Source organism: Callithrix jacchus, chromosome 2 (genome assembly GCF_049354715.1).
Source record: "Callithrix jacchus isolate 240 chromosome 2, calJac240_pri, whole genome shotgun sequence".
Classification (NCBI taxonomy): domain Eukaryota; kingdom Metazoa; phylum Chordata; class Mammalia; order Primates; family Cebidae; genus Callithrix; species Callithrix jacchus.
The window spans coordinates 134,352,829-134,373,660 of record NC_133503.1 but is presented as its reverse complement, the minus strand read 5'-3'; the positions used below and the strand labels follow the sequence as shown (position 1 = coordinate 134,373,660).

The 20,832-nt window shown below is 39.7% G+C and overlaps 1 protein-coding gene across 8 annotated transcripts in view; it reads left to right on the top strand.

The window, feature by feature from the left end:
• IQGAP2 (IQ motif containing GTPase activating protein 2) overlaps nt 1-20,832 on the top strand; it is a 315,054-nt gene that overhangs the window by 267,454 nt on the left and 26,768 nt on the right. For all 8 annotated transcript variants that reach the window (XM_002744847.6, XM_035291370.3, XM_035291369.3 and 5 more), the window contains 9 exons: nt 1,424-1,573; nt 5,349-5,512; nt 8,108-8,332; nt 9,832-9,972; nt 10,332-10,416; nt 10,856-11,088; nt 13,804-13,936; nt 19,928-20,030; nt 20,562-20,703. In XM_002744847.6, the coding sequence (XP_002744893.2) occupies nt 1,424-1,573; nt 5,349-5,512; nt 8,108-8,332; nt 9,832-9,972; nt 10,332-10,416; nt 10,856-11,088; nt 13,804-13,936; nt 19,928-20,030; nt 20,562-20,703 (1,376 nt within the window). The remainder of the gene's footprint in view (nt 1-1,423; nt 1,574-5,348; nt 5,513-8,107; nt 8,333-9,831; nt 9,973-10,331; nt 10,417-10,855; nt 11,089-13,803; nt 13,937-19,927; nt 20,031-20,561; nt 20,704-20,832) is intronic.

Here is a 20,832-nt window from a genome sequence, read left to right as displayed (position 1 = left end):
AATAAAAAGAAAGAAAGTTAGGGCCTTGCTTTGGATTAGGCTTTGACTTAAAGGAATGTTGTGCAGGTTTAATCTTCTGTCCATAGCAGTCAAACTTTCTCTACATCAGCAGTAGGTCACTTGTTTTCTTAATCATTCATGTGTTCACTGGGTAACACTTAGAATTTCTCTCAAGAAATTTTTCTCTGCATTCACAACTTGGCTGTTCGGTGCAAGAGGCCTAGCTTTAGGCCTGTCCTACCTTTGGTTTGCCTTCTTCACTAAGCTTAATCATTTCTAGCTTTTGATTTAAAGTGGAAGATGTCTAACTTTCACTTGACGCTTTGAGGCCATCGTATGGTTCTTTTCTTTCTTGATTTACTTTCTGTGAGACGGAGTCTTGCTCTGTCACCAGGCTGGGGTGCAGTGGTACGAGCTCGGCTCACTGCAGACCTCTGCCTTCTGGATTCAAGCGATTCTCCTGCCTCAGCCTCCCAGGTAGCTGGGACTACAGGCATACACCACCACACCCAGCTCATTTTTGTATTTTTAGTAGACAGGGTTTCTCCTGGTCTCAATCCCCTGACCTCGTGATCTGCCCGCCTCGGCCTCCCAAATGCTGGGATTACAGGCGTAAGCCACCACGCCTGGCCCATCGTATAGTTATTAACCTAATTTCAGGGTGTCTCAGGGAATAGAGGGCATTAAGGAGGGAAGAAGAAAAGGAAAGTTGGTGAAGCAGTCAGAACAGACACATTTATTGATTAAGTTATATGGGCATGGTTTGTGGCACCCCAAAAGAATTACAATAGTAACATCAAAGATCACTGGTAGGCTGGGCACAGTGGCTCATGTCTGTAATCCCACCAGCACTTTGGGAGGCCAAGGCAGATGGGTCAAGAGGGCAGGAGATCAAGACCAGCCTGGCCAACATGGTGAAACCCAGTCTCTACTAAAAATACAAAAATTAGCTGGTGTGGTGGCAGGCACCTGTAGTTCCAGCTACTTGAGAGGCTGAGGCAGGAGAATTTCTTGAAGCCGGGAGGCAGAGGTTGCAGTGAGCTGAAATCGCACCACTGCACTCTAGCCTGGGTGACAGAGCAAGACTCCATTTCAAAGAAAGAAAAAAAGATCAGAGCCCCATAACTGATAGTATAATAATGAAAAAGTTATATATGTTGAAAGAATTATCAAAATGTGACACAAAGTAAGCACATGCTATTGGAAAAAAATGGTGACAATAGGCATGTTCAATGCAGGATTGCACAAGCCTTTAGTTTGTGTAAAAACAAAAAAGGCAGTATCTGTGAAGCACAGTAAAGCAATGCACAATACAATAAGGTGTGCCTGTATTTCCAATTAGGTGTGTTTCAATCTGTATATGAAGGGAGGAGGTAAAGAGTACGAGAATTAAAAAGTAGTAATCTGATAAATTTTTTTACAGGATGTAATTTCACACAGTAAAAAGCTGAATAAGAAAAAAGGAGGAGAAATGGAAATATTGAATAACACTGACAACCAGGGAATAAAAAGTTTAAGTAAGGAGAGGAGAAAAACACTAGAAACGTATCAGCAGCTGTTCTATCTTTTACAGGTGAGAACAATTTATCTTTCATTCCGGGTTTGGGAATAATACTATGTTTCATGTTTGTGCTTGTAGGGAGTCTTTTCCCATGCTTCAGCTATAATAGCATAAGTGTTTTGAGCATCTACCAAGTACCAAGTGCTACTGTTAGTGCTTTACATACATGATCTCATTTAATTCCTACCATAACCCTGGGAGCCGTGAGAGAATGAGTACTGTTGTTGTTCCTGCATTACAGATGAGGAAACTGAGACATAGGTAGTAAATGATAAAGCAGGGGTTTTGAAATGCAGGCAGTTTGACTTCAGAGCTCATGTTCTTCACAATGATATTTTACTACAGTTACCTACAGAAACAGTGTAAATCTAATAATAACGAAACAAAAACAGGTGCTATCATTCATGAAAAACAGTAACTATATGTGAAAAAAAAAAAAAAACCTGTGTATATTTACCAGAACCAGCCTCCTTTCTGTGGTGGAAAGAGCCAGAGGGTTTGGGATTTCAAAATAGTACTTCTTTTTTCTTTTATTATTTTCATGGCATTACTGTCATCTAAACGAATAGCCATTTTCCACTGCTTCCTGAGTAATGATGAGAACTAATAAGTTGGACGGGTTATGATTGGACTTTGATGGATCACTTACTGTTTTGTTTGACAATGAATTCAGCCCGTAAGCCCTACTAACACATACAGTTCATCACAGAGGAAACTGCATGATAGCAATAGATATAAACAAGCATCCTTTTCAGCAGGAAAAGTTTCCCCAGAGAGGTGGATCCATAGTTCTCCCTTGTAAGAGTCAGATGTCCCTCAGAGTGGGGCCACTGTTGGGATTCCTTCAAAGCACAGAGATGCTTGGATCTTTGTTAGAAGATGTCACTGGCATTAGATGTATGGAGAGCACATTACACAAACCATAAATAGAGGAGAAACACAATGTTAATTTTGGTAGATTTGAAAATTCTCTACTTGGAATAAGATACTGGAGAACATCTTCAAACATATGAACATCTTCACACAGGTGGCCACCACATGGAGGCACAGAAGGAAAAGGTTAACAGTACTTTGTCTGTGGAACTCACTGCTTTATACCAGCAAACCTTCTAGAAAGTAAGGGGGCTCACTTTAAGTAGGAAAGGACTTTGCTTGGCCTGATTTAATAGTCAACCACCAGTTTGAAATTTAATCTTAGTCACTTATCCTTTTTTACATCCGTGAAATTTCGAGCATATTGAAGATTCTTTAGAATTTAGTTTTCTCAATTTGACAGAATTTGTCATAAGTCAAAATCTAGTTGTTGGCCTAAGGCTTGTATTGTTTATTATGCAATGGAGGCGCATTAATGGGAAGAAGAAAAAGCACAGGAGCATGTTTAGAATAATTCCACCAAACTTTATCCACAAACAATCCAAAATGTACAACCAAAGGGTGCGGCCATTCAGTTGTATCAAGTGAAGTCTCTCTTGAAATCATATTTTTCTTCTCCTTCTCCTCTTTTGAGACATTAGCCCAATATCACTGAAGAAATTATAGGAAAGAAAATGGCCTGGATTCCTTTGACCTGCAGGTTACACTTTAGCAAGACTTTTTCTTTCTGTTGTTGTTGTTGTAGTTTGTTTTTTGTTTTTGACACGGAGTCTCGCCCTATTACCCAGGCTGGACCATAATGGTGTGATCTCGGCTTATGGTAATCTCTGCCTCCTGGGTTCAAACAATGCTCCTGCTTTAGCCACCCATGCCCGGCTAATTTTTGTATTTTTTGTAGATACAGGGTTTCACTGTGTTGGCCAGGCTGGTCTCGAACTCTGATCCTGTGATCTGCCCACCTCGGCCTCCCAAAGTGCTACGATTACAGGCGTGAGCCACCGCGCCCAGCCGACTTTTTCTTTCTTTGTAGTGACAAAGTCTCACTCTCTTGCCCAGAATGCAGTGGTGAAACCGCAGCCCACTGCAGCCTTCATCTCCTGGGCTCAAGCACCCCTCCCTCCTTGGCCTCCTCAGTAGCTGGGACTACAGACACATCCCACAGTGCCCGGCTAATTTTTTCATGTTTTTTGTAAAGACAGGGTTTTGCCATGTTGCCCAGACTAATCTAAAACCCCTGAGCTCAAGCGATCCTCCCACCTCAGCATCCTAAAGCACTAGGATTCCAGGCATGAGACGCCACACCCAACCCAGCAAAAATTCTTATCCAAAGCCATAGGTCAGCTAGTATAGGTTTTTGGGGGTTTGTCTCTTCAGTATGAACCTAAATTTAAAGTTTTTAGGTAACCTTAGTAGGAATGGTGAGTAGGCATCTTTCTTTAGTTCTAGAGTAAGTTTCCTTTCTCCTAATTCCTATATACTTCACATTGAAAAAGAATCACTACAGAGCTATCAATAAAAAGACCTGATCTGCTTATTTATAAAATTTCAACCAACCATTATCAACTTAAAAGTAAATCTAAGTAGTAAAGTAAACCAGAATTTGAGATTTCTTAAAAACTACCCAAACTGCTTGAGTATATTAGATGAATACTAGTTTTCAAGTATGGAAAAATTTTTTTCTCTTGTCAGAAGGGAGATGAAGATTAGGAGTATTAATTTTCCTTTTGTACATAATTTCCTCTATAACCTGAATACTGTTGTTCTCTTTGAACATCTGCCTGGTAGGTGTAGCCGCTGGAGAAAAGCCGCTTCACCGTGAAGGCTGGTTCTGTGTCCAGTGGGTCCATCCTCATCAGAGCCCGCAGGGTTCCACATCCATTTTCAGTCCTTTGCTGTTTTTTGCTCATGGTCTTCTGGCACTTCCCTTATCAGCCGTCATGACCTTCACCCCTCTCTGCAGCCTCCCTACCTTACTCCCCCTTCTCACTCTGTGTAGAACACTGGCCATTCTCCACATTGTCTTTTCTCTTCCTGTTCTTTCCAGTCTGCCGAGATAGTATGCATTTCCTTCTGTTCATCCAGCAATCCTTCAAGGCCAGTCTATGTAGCAGGATTCTTAGTCTACTTTTTTGTTCTTGTTTTGTTTTGTTTGTTTGTTTTAGATACAGAGTCTGTGTTTCCTAGGCTGAAATACAGTGGTACGAGCATGGCTCACTGCACCCTCAAAATACTAGGCTCAAGTTATCCTGCTGACCTCAGCCTCTTGAGTAGCAGGGACTACATGCACACACTACCATGCCCGGCTAACCTATTTTTATTTTCTTTTAGATACAGGGCCTGTCCATGTTGCCCAGGCATGTCTCAACCTCCTGGGCTCAAGCTATACTTCTACCTCAGTCTCCCAAAGTGCTGGAATTATAGGTGTAAGCTACCGTGCCCAAGCTTTGCCTGTGTCTTTGGACACCAGATTCTATTGGCCCCCACCCCTAAATATAATAAATATTAATGTGTGGCTCAAAAATACAATAGTAAAAAGTAGATATGATACGTAAAGTATATCATATCATGTGCATCTTTTAAATCCTATCATAATTTTCTACTCTAGCTTCCTATAGTATATTAATATTAAGTAATATTTGATAGTAATATTTTAAAATATTAATATGCCATAAGAAGCTAAAGTAGAAAATTATATATCAGTCTATAGGAAGCAATAGTAGAAAGTTATACTATATACTGAAAGCATAGAGATGAGTACTTGGCACATAAAAATTATTTTATATACCTATCTATATGCTTTTCATGACATATTAAGTCATTGAAGAGCAGGGAATCAGATACTGCTGTGTGCTTTAATAATATATTAACCTATTGTTTCGTGGGATTTTTTGTTTTCTTCCTTCTTTCTTTCTAGACCAACCCTTTATACTTGGCTAAGCTGATTTTCCAGATGCCACAGAACAAGTCCACTAAATTTATGGATACTGTTATTTTCACACTATATAATTATGCCTCTAATCAGCGAGAAGAATATCTACTTCTCAAGCTTTTTAAAACTGCTCTGGAGGAAGAAATAAAGTAGGTATATAAATACATATGTAAAAATACCAATGAATAGATGCTTTTGTTAGTGGAGGCTGTCTTTGATTTACTAAAATTATTTTTAAATTATTATAAGTTATTCTCACATATTAAAATATATCAAGTTTCTTGAGAATATTTCTATATCATTAGACCTATATTCAGGTACCATTTTCTCCCACCAGTGATACTTTCTCTAGTGTTAAATTAACTCTTGATTTTGTATGTTTGTAACGACTGAAAAGCAATAGCTTCTTGAAAACCAGTGAGAACATTTAACTTAATTAAAATTCTGAGTAGGAAAGCCATTTAACGGGTGGGAATGCAGAGCACGATCTCTGCGTAAATCGTCTTCCCTTCGTACTAGAACTTAAGCTACCTTTGCTAATTTATTTTCTGACTCAGTTAATGTAAAAGTTGTCTAGGTAGCTATAATGAGTGGGCTGAGAAACATGCATGAGAAATGTCCTTAGCTCAGGTGGCCTTTCTGACTTGTAGAAACCTTAAGTTATGCTAGCTCCTATTGGTTTTGGGAGCATGGGAGCCAGGCACCTCTGCCCTCGAGGTGTCTACAAGCCCTTGAGAAATGTGATTTGGGAGAAATAGGAATGCTGTACAGTGGAATGTGGTAAGTGCTAAATGAAGGATGTGTCTAAATGGAGGACATGTACAATGTATCGGGTTAGAGGATTGGAGAAGTTCCAACTTGGTTCACTAGTAAAGATTTTATAGAAGAGGAGGTGCTTGACACAAAACTTTGAGGAATAGCTACAATTTTTATAAAAAGAGATAGAAAAGGGAAATAAGGCACAATGGTAGTGAAAACAACATGGGCGTAGGTGCAAGAAGGAAAGTAGATTAGTCTACCCAAAATGTGACTCGATTACTAACTACGGGGAGATGAACCATGAAAGACAGGGTATGGCCAGGTCATGGGAGACACTGAGTAAAGGCCCAGCTGTTAAGGCTCTATTTGATTTTTGGGGATCTGTGAAATCTTTTTTTTTTTCTTGGAGATGAACTCTCGCTCTGTCGGTCAGGCTGGAATACAGTGGCATGATCTCAGCTCATTACAACCTCTGCCTCCTGAGTTCAAGTGATATTCCTGCCTCAGCCTCCCGAGTAGCTGGGACTACAGGCACTCACCACCACGCCTGGCTAATTTTTGTATTTTTAGTAGAGATGGGTTTCACCATGTTGGCCAGACTGGTCTCAAACTCCTGACCTCAGAGGGGTAGGTCCCAGAGAGATGACGGGTCAAGCTGTGCCTGTGCATGAGGTTTGGTTGGGCTCTGGTAGACCAGTTATTCTTTTGTTTGGACATTGATTTACCCTCATTCTCCTTACAAGCACCTACAATTAGTCAAAAAGTAAACAAAAACAGCATTTAAAAGTGGGAAGAGGAGCCAGAAAAGGAAATAAAAAAGAATGACTGGATAAGATAAGGACCAGGCACTGTCAGGCTCTAAAGGGGAAGGAGGTGGAAGAGGGAGAGGGTGGTCAAAAGGGGGAAGGGAGAAAGGGGAGGAAGAGAGGGGAGAGGCCCTGAGAGTCAGCACCGTAAATCAAGAAGCGCTCTCTCAGCCATTTGATATGGCTAGAAGCTGTATCGCAGCTTTAAGTAGGATTTGAAGAAGTGAAACAGTTTATTCAGTCAAGAAAGTTGTTTTTGAAATTTGATAACAACAGAGGAGTGATACTTGTACAGTGTTACCTAGTATTGTTAGTCCCGGTCTATTTTCAGCTTATACCTGCCTTATAGGTTGAAATTGAGGCTGTGACTTTATTTTTAGATCCTCAAATTATTCATCTAAGAAACATACACCTTGGAGACTGGGAGTGGTGGCTCATGCCTCTTATCCCAGCACTTTGGGAGGCCAAGATGGGTGGATCATTTGAGGTCAGGAGTTGGGACCAGCCTGGCCAACATGCTGAAGCCCATCTCTTGGAAAATACAAAAATTAGTTGGGCATGGTTACATGTGCCTGTGATCCCAGCCACTCAAGAGGCTGAGACAGGAGAATTGCTTGAACCCTGGAGGCAGAGGTTACAGTGAGCCACTGCACTCCAGCCTGGGCAACAGTGAGACTCTGTTTCAAAGAGAGAAAAAAAAAAAGAAATATACACCTTATAAATGATTGCTTGTTTTTAAAGCACGCTAACTTTGATTTTCATAGAAAAAAGTGTAATTCCGTGAATTCCTTGCCTGCCAGAGAGAGGATACATTGTTTAAAACTGTATTCAGTCCCAGCACCATGGCTCAGGACTGTAATCCCAGCACTTTGGGAGGTTGAGGTGGGTGGATCACCTGAGGTTAAGAGTTCGAGACCAGTCTGGCCAACATGGTGAAACTTCGTCTCTACTAAAAATACAAAAATTAGCCCTGGACATGTGGTGGCATACACCAGTAGTCCCAGCTACTCGGGAGGCCAAGGCAAGAGAATCACTTGAATCCGGGAAGCAAAGGCTGCAGTGAGCCAAGACCACACCACTGCACTTCAGCCTGGGTGACAGAGCAGTACTCTGTCAAAAAAAAAAAAAAAAAACTCTCCATAGAAGCAATCCATTTTCTTTTGTCTTGGGCTTTTTTAGATCAAAAGTGGACCAGGTCCAGGACATAGTTACTGGTAACCCTACAGTCATCAAGATGGTTGTCAGCTTCAACAGAGGTGCCCGAGGACAGAACACCCTGCGCCAACTCCTGGCTCCAGTGGTGAAAGAGATCATCGACGACAAGTCGCTGACTATCAACACAAACCCTGTAGAGGTATACAAGGCTTGGGTGAACCAACTAGAAACACAGACCGGAGAAGCCAGGTAACAAAGTCAGGAAGGTGCTGGTCTTCAGTTATGTTTTACGATACTTTTACATGTGTATTTATTTATACCATTAAACTTCGTTAGGCAAACTGTACAGTCAGTTGTCAATCCAAAATGTTACCTCCCTTTAACATATCCATGCAAATCACATTCTTAGACTCTTGGTCATCTTGATACTAAATGGTATTTTCAAATTTCAGAGACAGGTGATCCCAAATGCCACAACTTTCATAATTCTCTCCTTTGTTTATTTTCTTTGTGTGTTTCTAAACCTAGACCTAGAGATGGTGCACACTCTCTCTTTACCTGATAATAGGTACTTTTTTTACAGTTACCAAGCAAGTAACTTTAATGTGTAAGGTGTAACAATCCAGGTAGGATTGGCTTACTCTGAGTGGGTGTTTGTAGATTTAAGCAATCCTAGTTTCTTGTTTCCTGTACAAGGATGTCTGTGAAATAAAGCGTACACAGAGAATTATGTAATTATGTGGGTGGTTGTCACATTCCTGTTTGTAATAACAAAAAGTCAGGAAAAGTCAAAATATTTAGCTTTGAGGGATTTGTGAAGTAAATGCTTATATAGCACATAATGAAATAAGTATTTGGAATGGTGGTATACATACACATTTGTTGGCACAGAAATAAATGTTCATGGTATATTTTCCAGTTGGAGTTCGGTACAGTAACCCATTTTTCTGGGAAAAGAATGCTCATGTACATACACACACAGGATCTGTATAGAATGTCTATATACACAAATTGCATTACACCCATCAATATTATGAGGCCCATAGACATACATGCTCAGAGGAGACTTGGACAGTTATGCCCTAAGGTGTGAAAATTGGTTGTCTGCTTTGGTATTGTTTTTGATTATATGATTTTATTTTTCTGTAATGAACATTTGCTTTCTTTTTTTTTGGAGATGGAGTCTCACTCTGCCGCCTAGGCTGGAGTGCAGTGGTGCTATCTTGGCACACTGCAATCTTCACCTCCCACATTCTAGCAATTCTCCTGCCTCAGCCTCCCAAGTAGCTGGGCCTACAGGCGCAAGCCACCATGTCCAGCTAATTTTTTGTATTTTAGTAGAGACGGGGTTTCATGGTGTTGCTCAGGGTGGTCTCAAATTCCTGAGCTCAGGCAAACCACCCACCTCGGCCTCCCAAAGTGCTAGGATTACAGGAATGAGCCACTATGCCTGGCCGAACATTTGCTTTTTATAATTAAAAGAAATTTAGCTGAATCTAAATTACCTGGATCTGCCTATGATTTTACCAGAAGAGCCCAGAGGGACAGCCTCAAGTCCTTCCTGCCCCAAGTTGCAGAAGGCCCCTCAGTGAGGGTGGAGCCTCCCCTCACTTAGTAAACATTTTGTTACTGGAGTCAGCAGGCAAAGTCCAATTCACTATACAAAGCTTTACTATAGAACCAACTTAGCAAGAAAATTCATGCTTGTACCTAAGCCTCCAGTTAATTTAAAGCCTTTGTATTTTCAGCAAGTTGCCTTACGATGTGACCACAGAACAAGCTCTAACATACCCAGAAGTGAAAAGTAAACTGGAGGCTTCCATTGAGAACCTGAGAAGGGTCACCGACAAAGTCCTGAATTCTATCATTTCTTCCCTTGATCTACTGCCGTAAGTTGTACTTGTAGTGAGTTTAACATTCTTTCCTAGAAGTTCTTGGAATATGATGTAAAAATAAGCCCCCATAGTGAAGACATGAGTTTTCCCTTATATTATGTTTACTATTTTAAAAGATGGCCTACATTTACCTTATGAATTCCTAACTGGTTCTCTAAAGAAGGGGCAGTAGTTCAGTAGCAAACCCAGCTCAGTTATCATCAGTGGAAGTCCTGTGATTCCATTACCATCTCATCTTATGTTTAATTTTTAGAAAAACTGCTCAGTTGAAGTTGACTGGAACAATTGCTGCGTGTTTTTTCCTCACTCAGCCTTTTTCCATTATTTTCTTTTGTCATCTGTTTTATATGTAGTTATGGATTGAGGTATATAGCCAAAGTACTGAAGAATTCGATCCATGAGAAATTCCCCGATGCAACAGAAGATGAGCTATTAAAGGTAGATTTTCAAGGGTAATCTCACCATAGCTTCTCCTGGGGGTATGAACCAAAATCATGCACATTTAACTTTGTAAGATGATTCCCCATGTATGATTATTTGTAATAAGCTGCAGGTCTTCTGTTTCTAATGACTCTCAAGATAATTGATTAAGCTGAGATTAATTTGGAGATTCTAAATGTTATTGAAATTCTTCGTATTAGAGCATTTTGGGGGCAGTGAGCATTTTTCATCAAAAACAACTTTGTAAATTATGCTATTAAATATGTGTGATTATATTCATTGCCTTTACTTAACTCCTGGTTAGGATTAAATCAGAAAATGATCTGCTTTCTCTTGGGAAATGTAGAAGAATATGTATCTTTTAAAAAAAAAAAAAACCCTGAAATTCTTGAGTTTTCTCTCTTAAAAATGGCCTTGCACTTCTGCATCACCCCAGATTGTTGGAAACCTCCTGTACTATCGGTACATGAATCCAGCCATTGTAGCTCCAGATGGCTTTGATATCATCGACATGACAGCTGGAGGTCAGATAAATTCCGACCAAAGGAGAAACTTAGGATCAGTGGCCAAGGTTCTTCAGCACGCAGCCTCCAACAAGCTGTTTGAAGGAGAAAATGAACATCTCTCATCTATGAACAATTATTTATCAGAGACCTATCAGGAATTCAGGTGAGAGGGGCCATTCATTTTAGAGAAACATGCAAGAATAGTAGGCAAGAATAATATGTGCTCTGTGCCCAGAGCTAGAGTGGGACATGGAGGACAGGAACCCCAGATGGTTACAAGCATTTCTCCTACCAGCCACTGGGGGAAAGACAGAGGGAAGTACAGGCGAGATTGCCTTTGTCTGACAATCCTGTCCTGCCCCCACCGCAGTACTCCTGCTACACTGAGTCTTTTTCATATTATTTCTGCTGCTCACAAAAAGGAATACTTGTTCTTCCTTGTATGCTACAGGCATCTAGTACTTAGAATTTAAAAATCAAGGGAGGCCAGGCGGGTGGATCACAAGGTCAGGAGTTCAAGACCAGCCTGGCCAGATGGTGAAACCCTGTCTCTACTAAAAATACAAAAATTAGCAGGGGATGGTGGCAGGCGCCTGTAATCCCAGCTACCTGGGAGGCTGAAACAGATAATTGCTTGAACCCAGGAGGCAGAGGTTGCAGTGAGCTAAGATTGTACCACTGCACTCCAGCCTGGACAACAGAGTGAGACACTGTCTCGATTAAAAAAAAAATACCAGATTTCTGCCTTTTTCAACCTAAGAAGAGAGGAATCATTTTTAAAAAGTTTTCCTATTAGGAAGAATTTCCCTTATCTACATCAAATACCTTTGACCCTTGATATAACACAGGTTTGAACTGCTCGGGTCTATTTATACATAGACTTTTTCAACCAAAGACAGAGAAAATACAGTATTTGTGGGATGTAAAACCCACATGGGATGTGGGATGTGAAACCCACATATACAGACAGATGACTTTTCACATATGTGGGTTCCACAAAGCCAATTTTGAACTTGAGTATGTACAAATTTTGGTGTGTATGGGGGTCCTGGAACCAATCCCCCAAACATACCAAGGGATAACTGTAGTAGGAAATGGAATACTCGATTCTGAAGGGTTGGGAAAACCCAGATTTTATGTTTGTTGATGATTGTGTATGTGAATATGTTCTGTTCTGTTCTCAAGCCTTTCTTCATGACACACGTAAGAAGATTTAATTGTATTGATTTTGTGTTTCCAAATTATATCACTAATCATTCACAAGAAAGGCATGAGTTGGGTAGTCAGATTCACTTCTCCTGAAGCTCTGAGGAAACACGTCATGTTTGTTTTGATGTCTGCCATTTAATCAACAGGCCATAGAAGTAATGCATAAATTTGGCCTCTTTTAATCCTCACTTGGAAACTAATTTCCCATTCCTCAGTTTCCCTCTGGATGAGTGACTTATCTGAAAACAAAGATAGTTCATGATTATTGATTTCTATCTAGAATTCCTGGCCTTTTGTGAGAAAATTACCCCAAATCCTCTTACTACAGAAAGTTTTGATTTTTCAAGCTGCTAATTTTTCATTCTTCTCATTGACTAAAAAAGTAATATCCCGACTGGGCAACATAGGGAGATCTCATCTCTACAAAACATTTAAAAAATTATCTGGGTATGGTAGCACACACCTGTAGTCCCAGCTACTTAGAAAGCTGAGGCAGTAGGATCACTTGAGCCCGGGAGATCGAGGCTGCAGTGAGCCGTTTGTGCCACTGTACTCCAGCCTAGGTGACAGGATGAGACACACACACACGCACACACACACACACACACAAAGTAACATCCATTTCCTACATTTCTCATGAACTTTTCACTGCGGTTATTCCTGTCAGTCAGTTATGTTCCCAGCTCTTCTTTAAGAAGAAACGAGACCAAAGAGGTGAGCCTCTTCCAAATTAGTCCTTTTTTCCACTCACATTTATCCTTTGTGTTTCTCAGAAATCTATAAAAAATTATAACTGAAGCAGCCTAGGAAAACTGATTGTCACATGGGAACATGCTCCCCACAACAGGGCTGCCTGCTGTTTAACCACCCCAGCCTCTGGCTGGGAAAGCAGAGGTACATAGGACTTGGGTCCCGAGACACCAAGGATCATTTCAGGCATATAAAAAACATTTACAACTTTATAGAATAAAATATATAGTCTACCTGCACAAGAATTGTTTAGGCAGAAAATACATGGAACTACTAAATTGTGATCACAGCATGTCTCATTTTTCTTCATCTCCGCCAAAACTTGCTATAGTTTAAAATCGACTTTTTAGGGCTTGAATACTGAGATGTTTTGTATTTGGGTGTCTAGCCTTAAGTCTTTCCATCGACCAGCAGATATTTGCAGCAACGAAGAAGCTTAGACTTAATCTCATTTTTTTCAGACATTGATAACAGAAGCTCTGAAGGGTGATATAGGCCCAGGAGCTTGTGCCGTTTATAGCAGCAAATTTGATTAATTGCTTTTTCTATTGTATTCTTCACACAGATTTGCTTCTTAGATCAAGAATTATCATTTTTGACTTTTTAAGTTTCAGGGGCCATTTTTAAAATAACATTTTTAAGATGACCTGCCCGTAGTTTGATATCACTAAGTCACGAACAGGGCCTGAGGCCCTTACCACTCTCTCCAATCCTGTTTGAGGAGCTGGGTCCAATATCCAGAAACATGGATGCCGCTCCAACAGACAGAAGCCAGCCTGGAAGAAGCTGTAACACGTCCTCTCAAGGTTTGAGATGGGAACAAAGTACATGTCATCATTCAAAATTTCCTAGCTATTTTGATGAAACTGTTTAATGCACAAATTTGAGTCTATCTTAAGACTTTTTACCCCTTTATTAGGAAATATTTCAAAGAAGCATGTAATGTCCCTGAGCCAGAAGAGAAGTTTAATATGGACAAATACACAGACCTGGTGACAGTCAGCAAACCGGTCATTTATATTTCAATTGAAGAAATCATCAGCACACACTCAGTAAGTGGGACTGGGGAGGCATCTTAGCAATGAACCCATGGTGTAGATGTCTGTTATCTAGAAAGTGCTTAATCTCTACAGGACTTATTATACATATGTGCTAATACTTATATTCTTCACCCTAAAAATCTCTCAATTATTTATTTCTTAACTCTTATACATTAATAAAATTCCTTCTCCGAAACAAGAAAATTCTATTTTTACATGATACATTTATTCCCTTACTTCTCCCCAAAAAAGAAAGCATACTTTTGGCATAATCCATTTACAAAGCCAGATTGTGACCAGGATGGTGGCTTATGCCAGTAATCCCAACACTTTGGGAGACTGAGGCAGGAGGATCACTTCAGCCCACAAGTTTGAGACTAGCCCAGGCAACATAGTGAGACACCCATCTCTACTAATTTTTTTTTTTTAATTAGCCGGGTTTGGTATTATGTGCCTACAGTCACAGCTACTCAAGAGGCTGAGATGGGAGGATCACTTGAGCTCAGGAGTTAGAGGCTGCAGTGAGCTATGATCATACTACTGCACTCCAGCCTAGACAACAGAGCGAGACTGTGCCTCAAGAAAATAAATGCATAATAAAAATAAAGCCAGACTGTAAATATGCAGTTTAAGCTCTGGGCAGGGACAGGCCGTGGTGTTCTCCCATCCACCAAAGCCGTGCTATCTAGACCCACACCCTGTCTCTTCCCTATTCCAGGAACCCTCTCAGCTTTTCCAGTAATTTTCTGAAGGAAATGAGAATATTATTTTTATTCTAATGTTTTAACATAGAGAGGTAATAAACAGGCTACGGAAAGAAAACAAGAAACTACCACCCAATAGAAGCCTCCTGCAAATAATCACTTTCATTGTTCTGGAAACCCCCATTTCTTGGAAGCAGGCGGTTTTCCACATCATGCGCTGTTATGACATCTACATCCGGTTTGCATGCAGACCTCACTGCTGTCAGCCATTGCATGTATTAAGTATCTTTTTGGCGCAGGGCACTGTGCTCAGTGGCATGGGGAAGGAATTGGGAGGATTTAGATGGTTTTGCAATCATTTAAAGTAAAAAAAAAAGCTAACCATTGAAGGGCTTGTGTTTTGTTTTTAAGATCAATTGGAACGTATTTCCTGAAAAGTCTTAGTTTTTAAAAGGTAACCTTTTCAGGAATAGTTTCAGACTTCATGAATTAAAGCAAGGTCCTGGGGACATGTTAGCAATCACCGTGGACCTCCCAAATTAAAACCTGCATTCTAACAAGATCCCAGGGGATTCAGATGCACACCCAAGTTCTAGATAGTTCACTTAAGGATGCATCCAACTTTGGATTATACAGACAGCTAAGGGGAAAGCATAACAAATATACATTCTCAAAGGTTGTGTTCCAGCCCCCATCAAACCAGACATACTAACAAGTAGCAGATTAGCTGCTTAAAATTTCAATCTATGATTAAGCTCATGTAAGAAACTAAAGCTTGAATGTAGGTTTGAAGGAACGATTGAATCTGCTATTGATTTTCTTCCTTAAGGGTTGGAACAGGGAACTTCTCTGACATTTACATCAAGCTCTCAATAAGTACTGATGGCATGAATAGGCTATCCTTCTTTTCTCTGTATATAAACACCCTAGAGTACAAGAAAAACAGTCCAGCAATCTAGCAATGCATTACTTACAAAATAATTATCTACTGGACAAACAGACTCGTTTATATTTGAGCAGTGACCCACTTATCTATTTTTATGGTACATTATTCGTCTCTAAAATATGTGTACATCTTTGCTGCACATCTGCTGAATGCAATATCCATATGCAAGAAAAAAAATGGTGGGGAGGACTTTTTTAGAGTGAGAGATTATTTCCCAAGGGTATCAGAGAGAAAATGTTACTATGTTAATTTAGAAGTCTGTAAGGAGAAATACTGTTCTTTTGTTAATAATAATTGAAAACAGAATTAAATCCTGGGAAAGACAGCTTGTGACCAATTTGGAATTCCTTCCTGTGTTAGGTTGGAAGCAGATGTAACATGGGGAAATTGTGTAATTTCATAGGAAGACTGCTGTTTACTGTCTGCCTTCTGTGTGGAGGCGTCTGTGTGCAGACACAAGCACAGCAGTGGCAGGACTTGCCAAGCCAATTTTATCCAATTTTGGATAAATTTTTGTTCTTGTCTCCTAATTTTTCCTCCAAAATATTATATGTACCATCTTTCCAGATTTTGCCCGCTTTGTATCACCTCTATTATTTATTTAATGCCTTTCTTTGAATCAACTCACTTTTTTAAGAACAACACGTAATTTTTTTGCTTTGAAACAAAGTACCTCTATAATACTGAAAAACTAGCATGCTTTGCCATACACAGAAACTTAAGAGGAAAGTAAGTGTAATGAAAACAAAATAGTTGGATACAGTCACTTCCTAGCCTTGAAGTTATGCATCTGAGATGTGTTATCTCTCTGTTAACAACCCAATTAGCATGTGTCAGGGAAACGCTAAGAAAAATTTAGCGTTAAACAGATACTCTGTCCTTCACTGATCTTAAAGATTAAAAGAGAACAGAAAAAGCAGTAATCAAGACTCTGCTATGCTGGCATAAAGATAGACATAAAGACCAATGGGATAGAATTCAGAGTCTAGAAAGTAGCCATCAAATTTATGGTCAATTCACTTTGACAAGGGACTAAGACAGTTCAATGGGAAAATAGCATCTTCACATGGTGCTGGGACATCTGTAAATCTACATGTCATAGAATGTAGTTGGGCTCCTCCCTTCCACTCTGTACATAAAGTGAACTCAGAATGGATCATGGACATAAATGTAAGAGCTAAAACTATAAAACTCTTTGAAATAAGATACAGGAGTAAATCTTGTGACCTTGAATTAGGCAGGAGTTTCTTAGATATGACATGAAACACACAATTAGCAAAGGAAGGAAATAAAACAGACTTCATCAAAATTGAAAACTTTTGAGCTATAAACATTAATATCAAGAAATTGAGGCTAGGCGTGGTGGCTCATGCTTGTAATCCTAGTACTTTGGGAGGCCAAGGCAGGAAGATTGCTTGAGACCAGGAGTTCGAGACCAGCCTGGGCAACATAGCCCCCATCTCTACAAAAAAGGGAAAAAAGCTGGATGTGCTGGTGCATGCCTATAGTCCTAACTACTCAAGAGGCTGAGACAGGAGGATCTTTTAAACCTGGGAGTTCAAGGCTGCAGTGAGCCATGATCATGCCATTGTACCCTCCTAGCCTAGGTATTCTGGTCAACATGGTGAAACCCTGTCTTTACTAAAAATACAAAAAATTAGCTGGGCATGGTGGTGCATGTCTGTAATCCCAGCTACTCAGGAGGCTGAGGCAGGAAAATTGCCTGATCCCAGGAGGCAGAGGTTGTGGTGAGCCGAGATCGCGCCATTGCACTCCAGCCTGGGTAACGAGAGCAAAACTCCGTCTCAAAAAAAGAAAAGAAAAGAAAAAAATTGAGTCGACCAGGCGCGGTGGCTCACACCTGTAATCTTGGCACTTTGGAAAGCGAAGCAGGTGGATCACTTGAGACCAGGAGTTCAAGACCAGCCTGGCCAACATGGATCAAACTTGTCTCTGCTAAATAATACAAAAATTAGCTAGGTGTGGTGGCGCATTCCTGTAATCCCAGCTACTCTGGAGGCTGAGGCACGAGAATGGCTTGAGCCTGGGAGGTGGAGGTTGCAGTGAACCACTCCAGCCTGGGCAACAGAGCAAGAATTTGTCTCCAAAAAAGAAAAAAAAAAATGAGAAGACAACCAAGAGAATGAAAGAAAATAGTTGTAAATGATGCATCTGATTGGGGACTTGTATCTAGAATGTATAAAGAAATCCTACAACTCAATGATAGAAACAATCCAATTTAAAAATTGGACAATTACACATCAAAGGACACAATCAACTGAGTGAAAAGATAACCTGTGGAATGGGAGAAAATATTTGCAAATCATATGTCTGGTAAAGGGTTAACACCTAGAATATATAAAGCATTCCTGCAAATCAACAACAAAACAACCCAATTATAACATGAACGAAGGACTTGAACAGATGTTTTTCCAGAGAAGTATACAGATGGTCAACATCACTAATAATTAGAAAAATCAAAACTGAAACTGCAGTGAGATGCCACTCCCACCCATTAGGATGATTAATATAAAAAAAAAAAACAAAAAACAGAAAATAGGTGTTGAGAAGGTTGCGAAAAAAATGCAATCCTTGTACCCCGTTGGTGGGAATGTCAAATGGTGCAGCTGCTATGGAAACAGTATGGGGGTTACTCAAAAATTTAAACATAGAGGCTGCAGTATGGTGGCATGATCAACTTAAAAATATTAAACATATAATTACCTCATAATCTAACAGTGCCACTTCTGGATGTATACCCACAAAAAATTGAAAGCAGAGTCAGAATTTTTTGTTTACTCATGTTCATAGCAGCATTATTCACAACAGCCAAGTGTCTATTACTAGATGAATGGACAAAATATTATAGTCATACAATGCAATATTAGTCAGCTTTAAAAAGGTGGAAATTCTGATACATGTTACAACATGGAGGAATCTTGAGGACACTATGCTAATTGAAATGAGCCAGTCGTAAAAAGACAAATACTGTGTTACGCTAAGTGAAATGAGCCAGTCACAAAAAGACAAATACCACTGATATAAGGCACCTAGAGTAGTCAGATTCATACTTGTGGTTTGCAGGGGATAGAAGGAAGAGATAATGGAGAGTGACTGCCAATGGATACACAGTTTCTTTCAGGGTAGTGAAAGCATTCTATACAGTCAGAGAGAGTGGTAATGGCTGCACAACTCTGTGAATACACTAAAAGCCATTGTACCATGCATTTTCAGTGAGTGGATCTGATGTATGTGAATTCTATTTCAGTAAAGCTGTTGGGAAAAAGAAATTGAAAATGGAAAAGGAACTAACTTTATCATTATGATGCAGAGTTTTATAAAACAGTTGCTCTCAGAACAACAAATTATATCTCTTGTCCCCAGGATTGCTAGTTTCATACTTTGGAAATGTTGTTTCAATCTAATTAGAAGTGCAAACAAAAACAGATGTGTTGCTGTTCATGTGTAAAGTCGTAATAATTAAACTGACTCCATTAAAATTTGTTTAAATTATGCTTTTTTTTTTTTTTTTGTCTTTTTGTTTTTTTCCTTTTTGTGGAGAACAGGGTCTTGCTATATTGCCCAGGCAGGCCTCGAACTCCTGGGCTCAAGCTATCCTCCCGCCTCTGCCTTCCTGAGAGCTGGGATTACAGGCATGAGCCACAATGCCCGGCCAAATTTGTTTAAATTCAAAAAACAAACAAACACAAACACAGATGTGTTGTCCTTCACGGTTTCCCCCTGAGTGCTGCTGCTCCTCAGGAGTTTCCTCTAAGACCTGGCAAGACACCCCAGCAGACGTTACTCAACTTTGGGCCTTCTTAGGATCAGGAAAGGGGAAACCACTCAAGACATCTAGTCTCTTACATCCTTAACCATGAGAGATCTTCAATGCAAGACAGATTGAAACAACTAAAATAGTGATTAAGAAGATAACTATAGTGTTTGTTTACTGAATAATTTATCTGCATAGAGATGTAAATGCCCTTCCAGTTTGCTACCGAGGTTAGCTAAAAGACCTGCCTCATTCTGGACTCTTTCCCTCAGTTTTGACTTTTCCTATAGAGGTACAGCGAAGCATAGAGATCAGGTGTTAGAAGGCTGCCCCTTGGCTGACCTTGCTGAAAAAGGGTTTATGTACATGTTTTTTGCTACGGTTTCTTGAAGTAGAGTAGGTACTTCCCTCTGAGATATAATAAAAACTGTATCTATGTCTCTAATTTTTATAAATGTCATACTAGTATTTAAGATTTAAATGGTATCAGGAGGAAATTATGAAAATTTTGATATAAATATGGTACAGTTGAGAATTTACTCTTACCTTTGTGTGTGTGTGTTGCTTTCTACATAAAGCTCCTGTTGGAACACCAGGATGCAATTGCCCCTGAAAAAAATGACTTACTGAGTGAATTGCTGGGGTCTCTGGGAGAGGTGCCGACTGTGGAATCTTTTCTTGGTAAGAGCTTGTTCCTTCTACTTATCACTTGGTTTTTGTTTAATTGGGTTGGTTGGTTGGTTGATTTTCCTATCCTAGATAAAACAATTTCTTTTGGAATTTAACACTTAAGCATAAATAACAACTACACTTGCCCCTTCCTACAGCAAGACTTCTGTAATTGATAGCATCCGAGATTGTAAAATAATTCAATATTCTTGAAGGTAAGCTCCAGATACGTCAAAAAGGAATTGTCAACATGTATTATACAGAAAGAAAGCATCATTAAAGAACAAAATTTATTAGAAAATGGGAAATACTTTTATTAAGTTATCCCTTTTAGTAATTTGTTTGTATTTGGAATATCTGTGTCCCATGTCATTTTAATTTTTCAACAAAATATTTTAAAAAGTGCCTTTAGCTGTAGTAGAATATGGGATTTATGAAGACCATGATCTCCCATTTAATTACGGAGCTTTTGTCTTACATTGTTGGTGTCGCCATTGCAATGAGTGAATTGGGAAAAATAACCCTACTTTTTTTCCCCTACAGGGGAAGGAGCAGTTGACCCCAATGACCCTAACAAGGCAAATACATTAAGTCAGCTCTCAAAGACCGAGATTTCTCTTGTCTTGACAAGCAAATATGACATAGAGGACGGTGAGGCTATAGATAGCCGAAGCCTCATGATAAAGTAAGTTTGGGGGTTAAAGGGCATATGTCTCCAGATACACATCTTAAACCATGCAAATTCCAAGAAGGCTAAATCCAAACTAATTTATTTACAAGTATGTGAACATTGAAATATATTATGTATATTCAT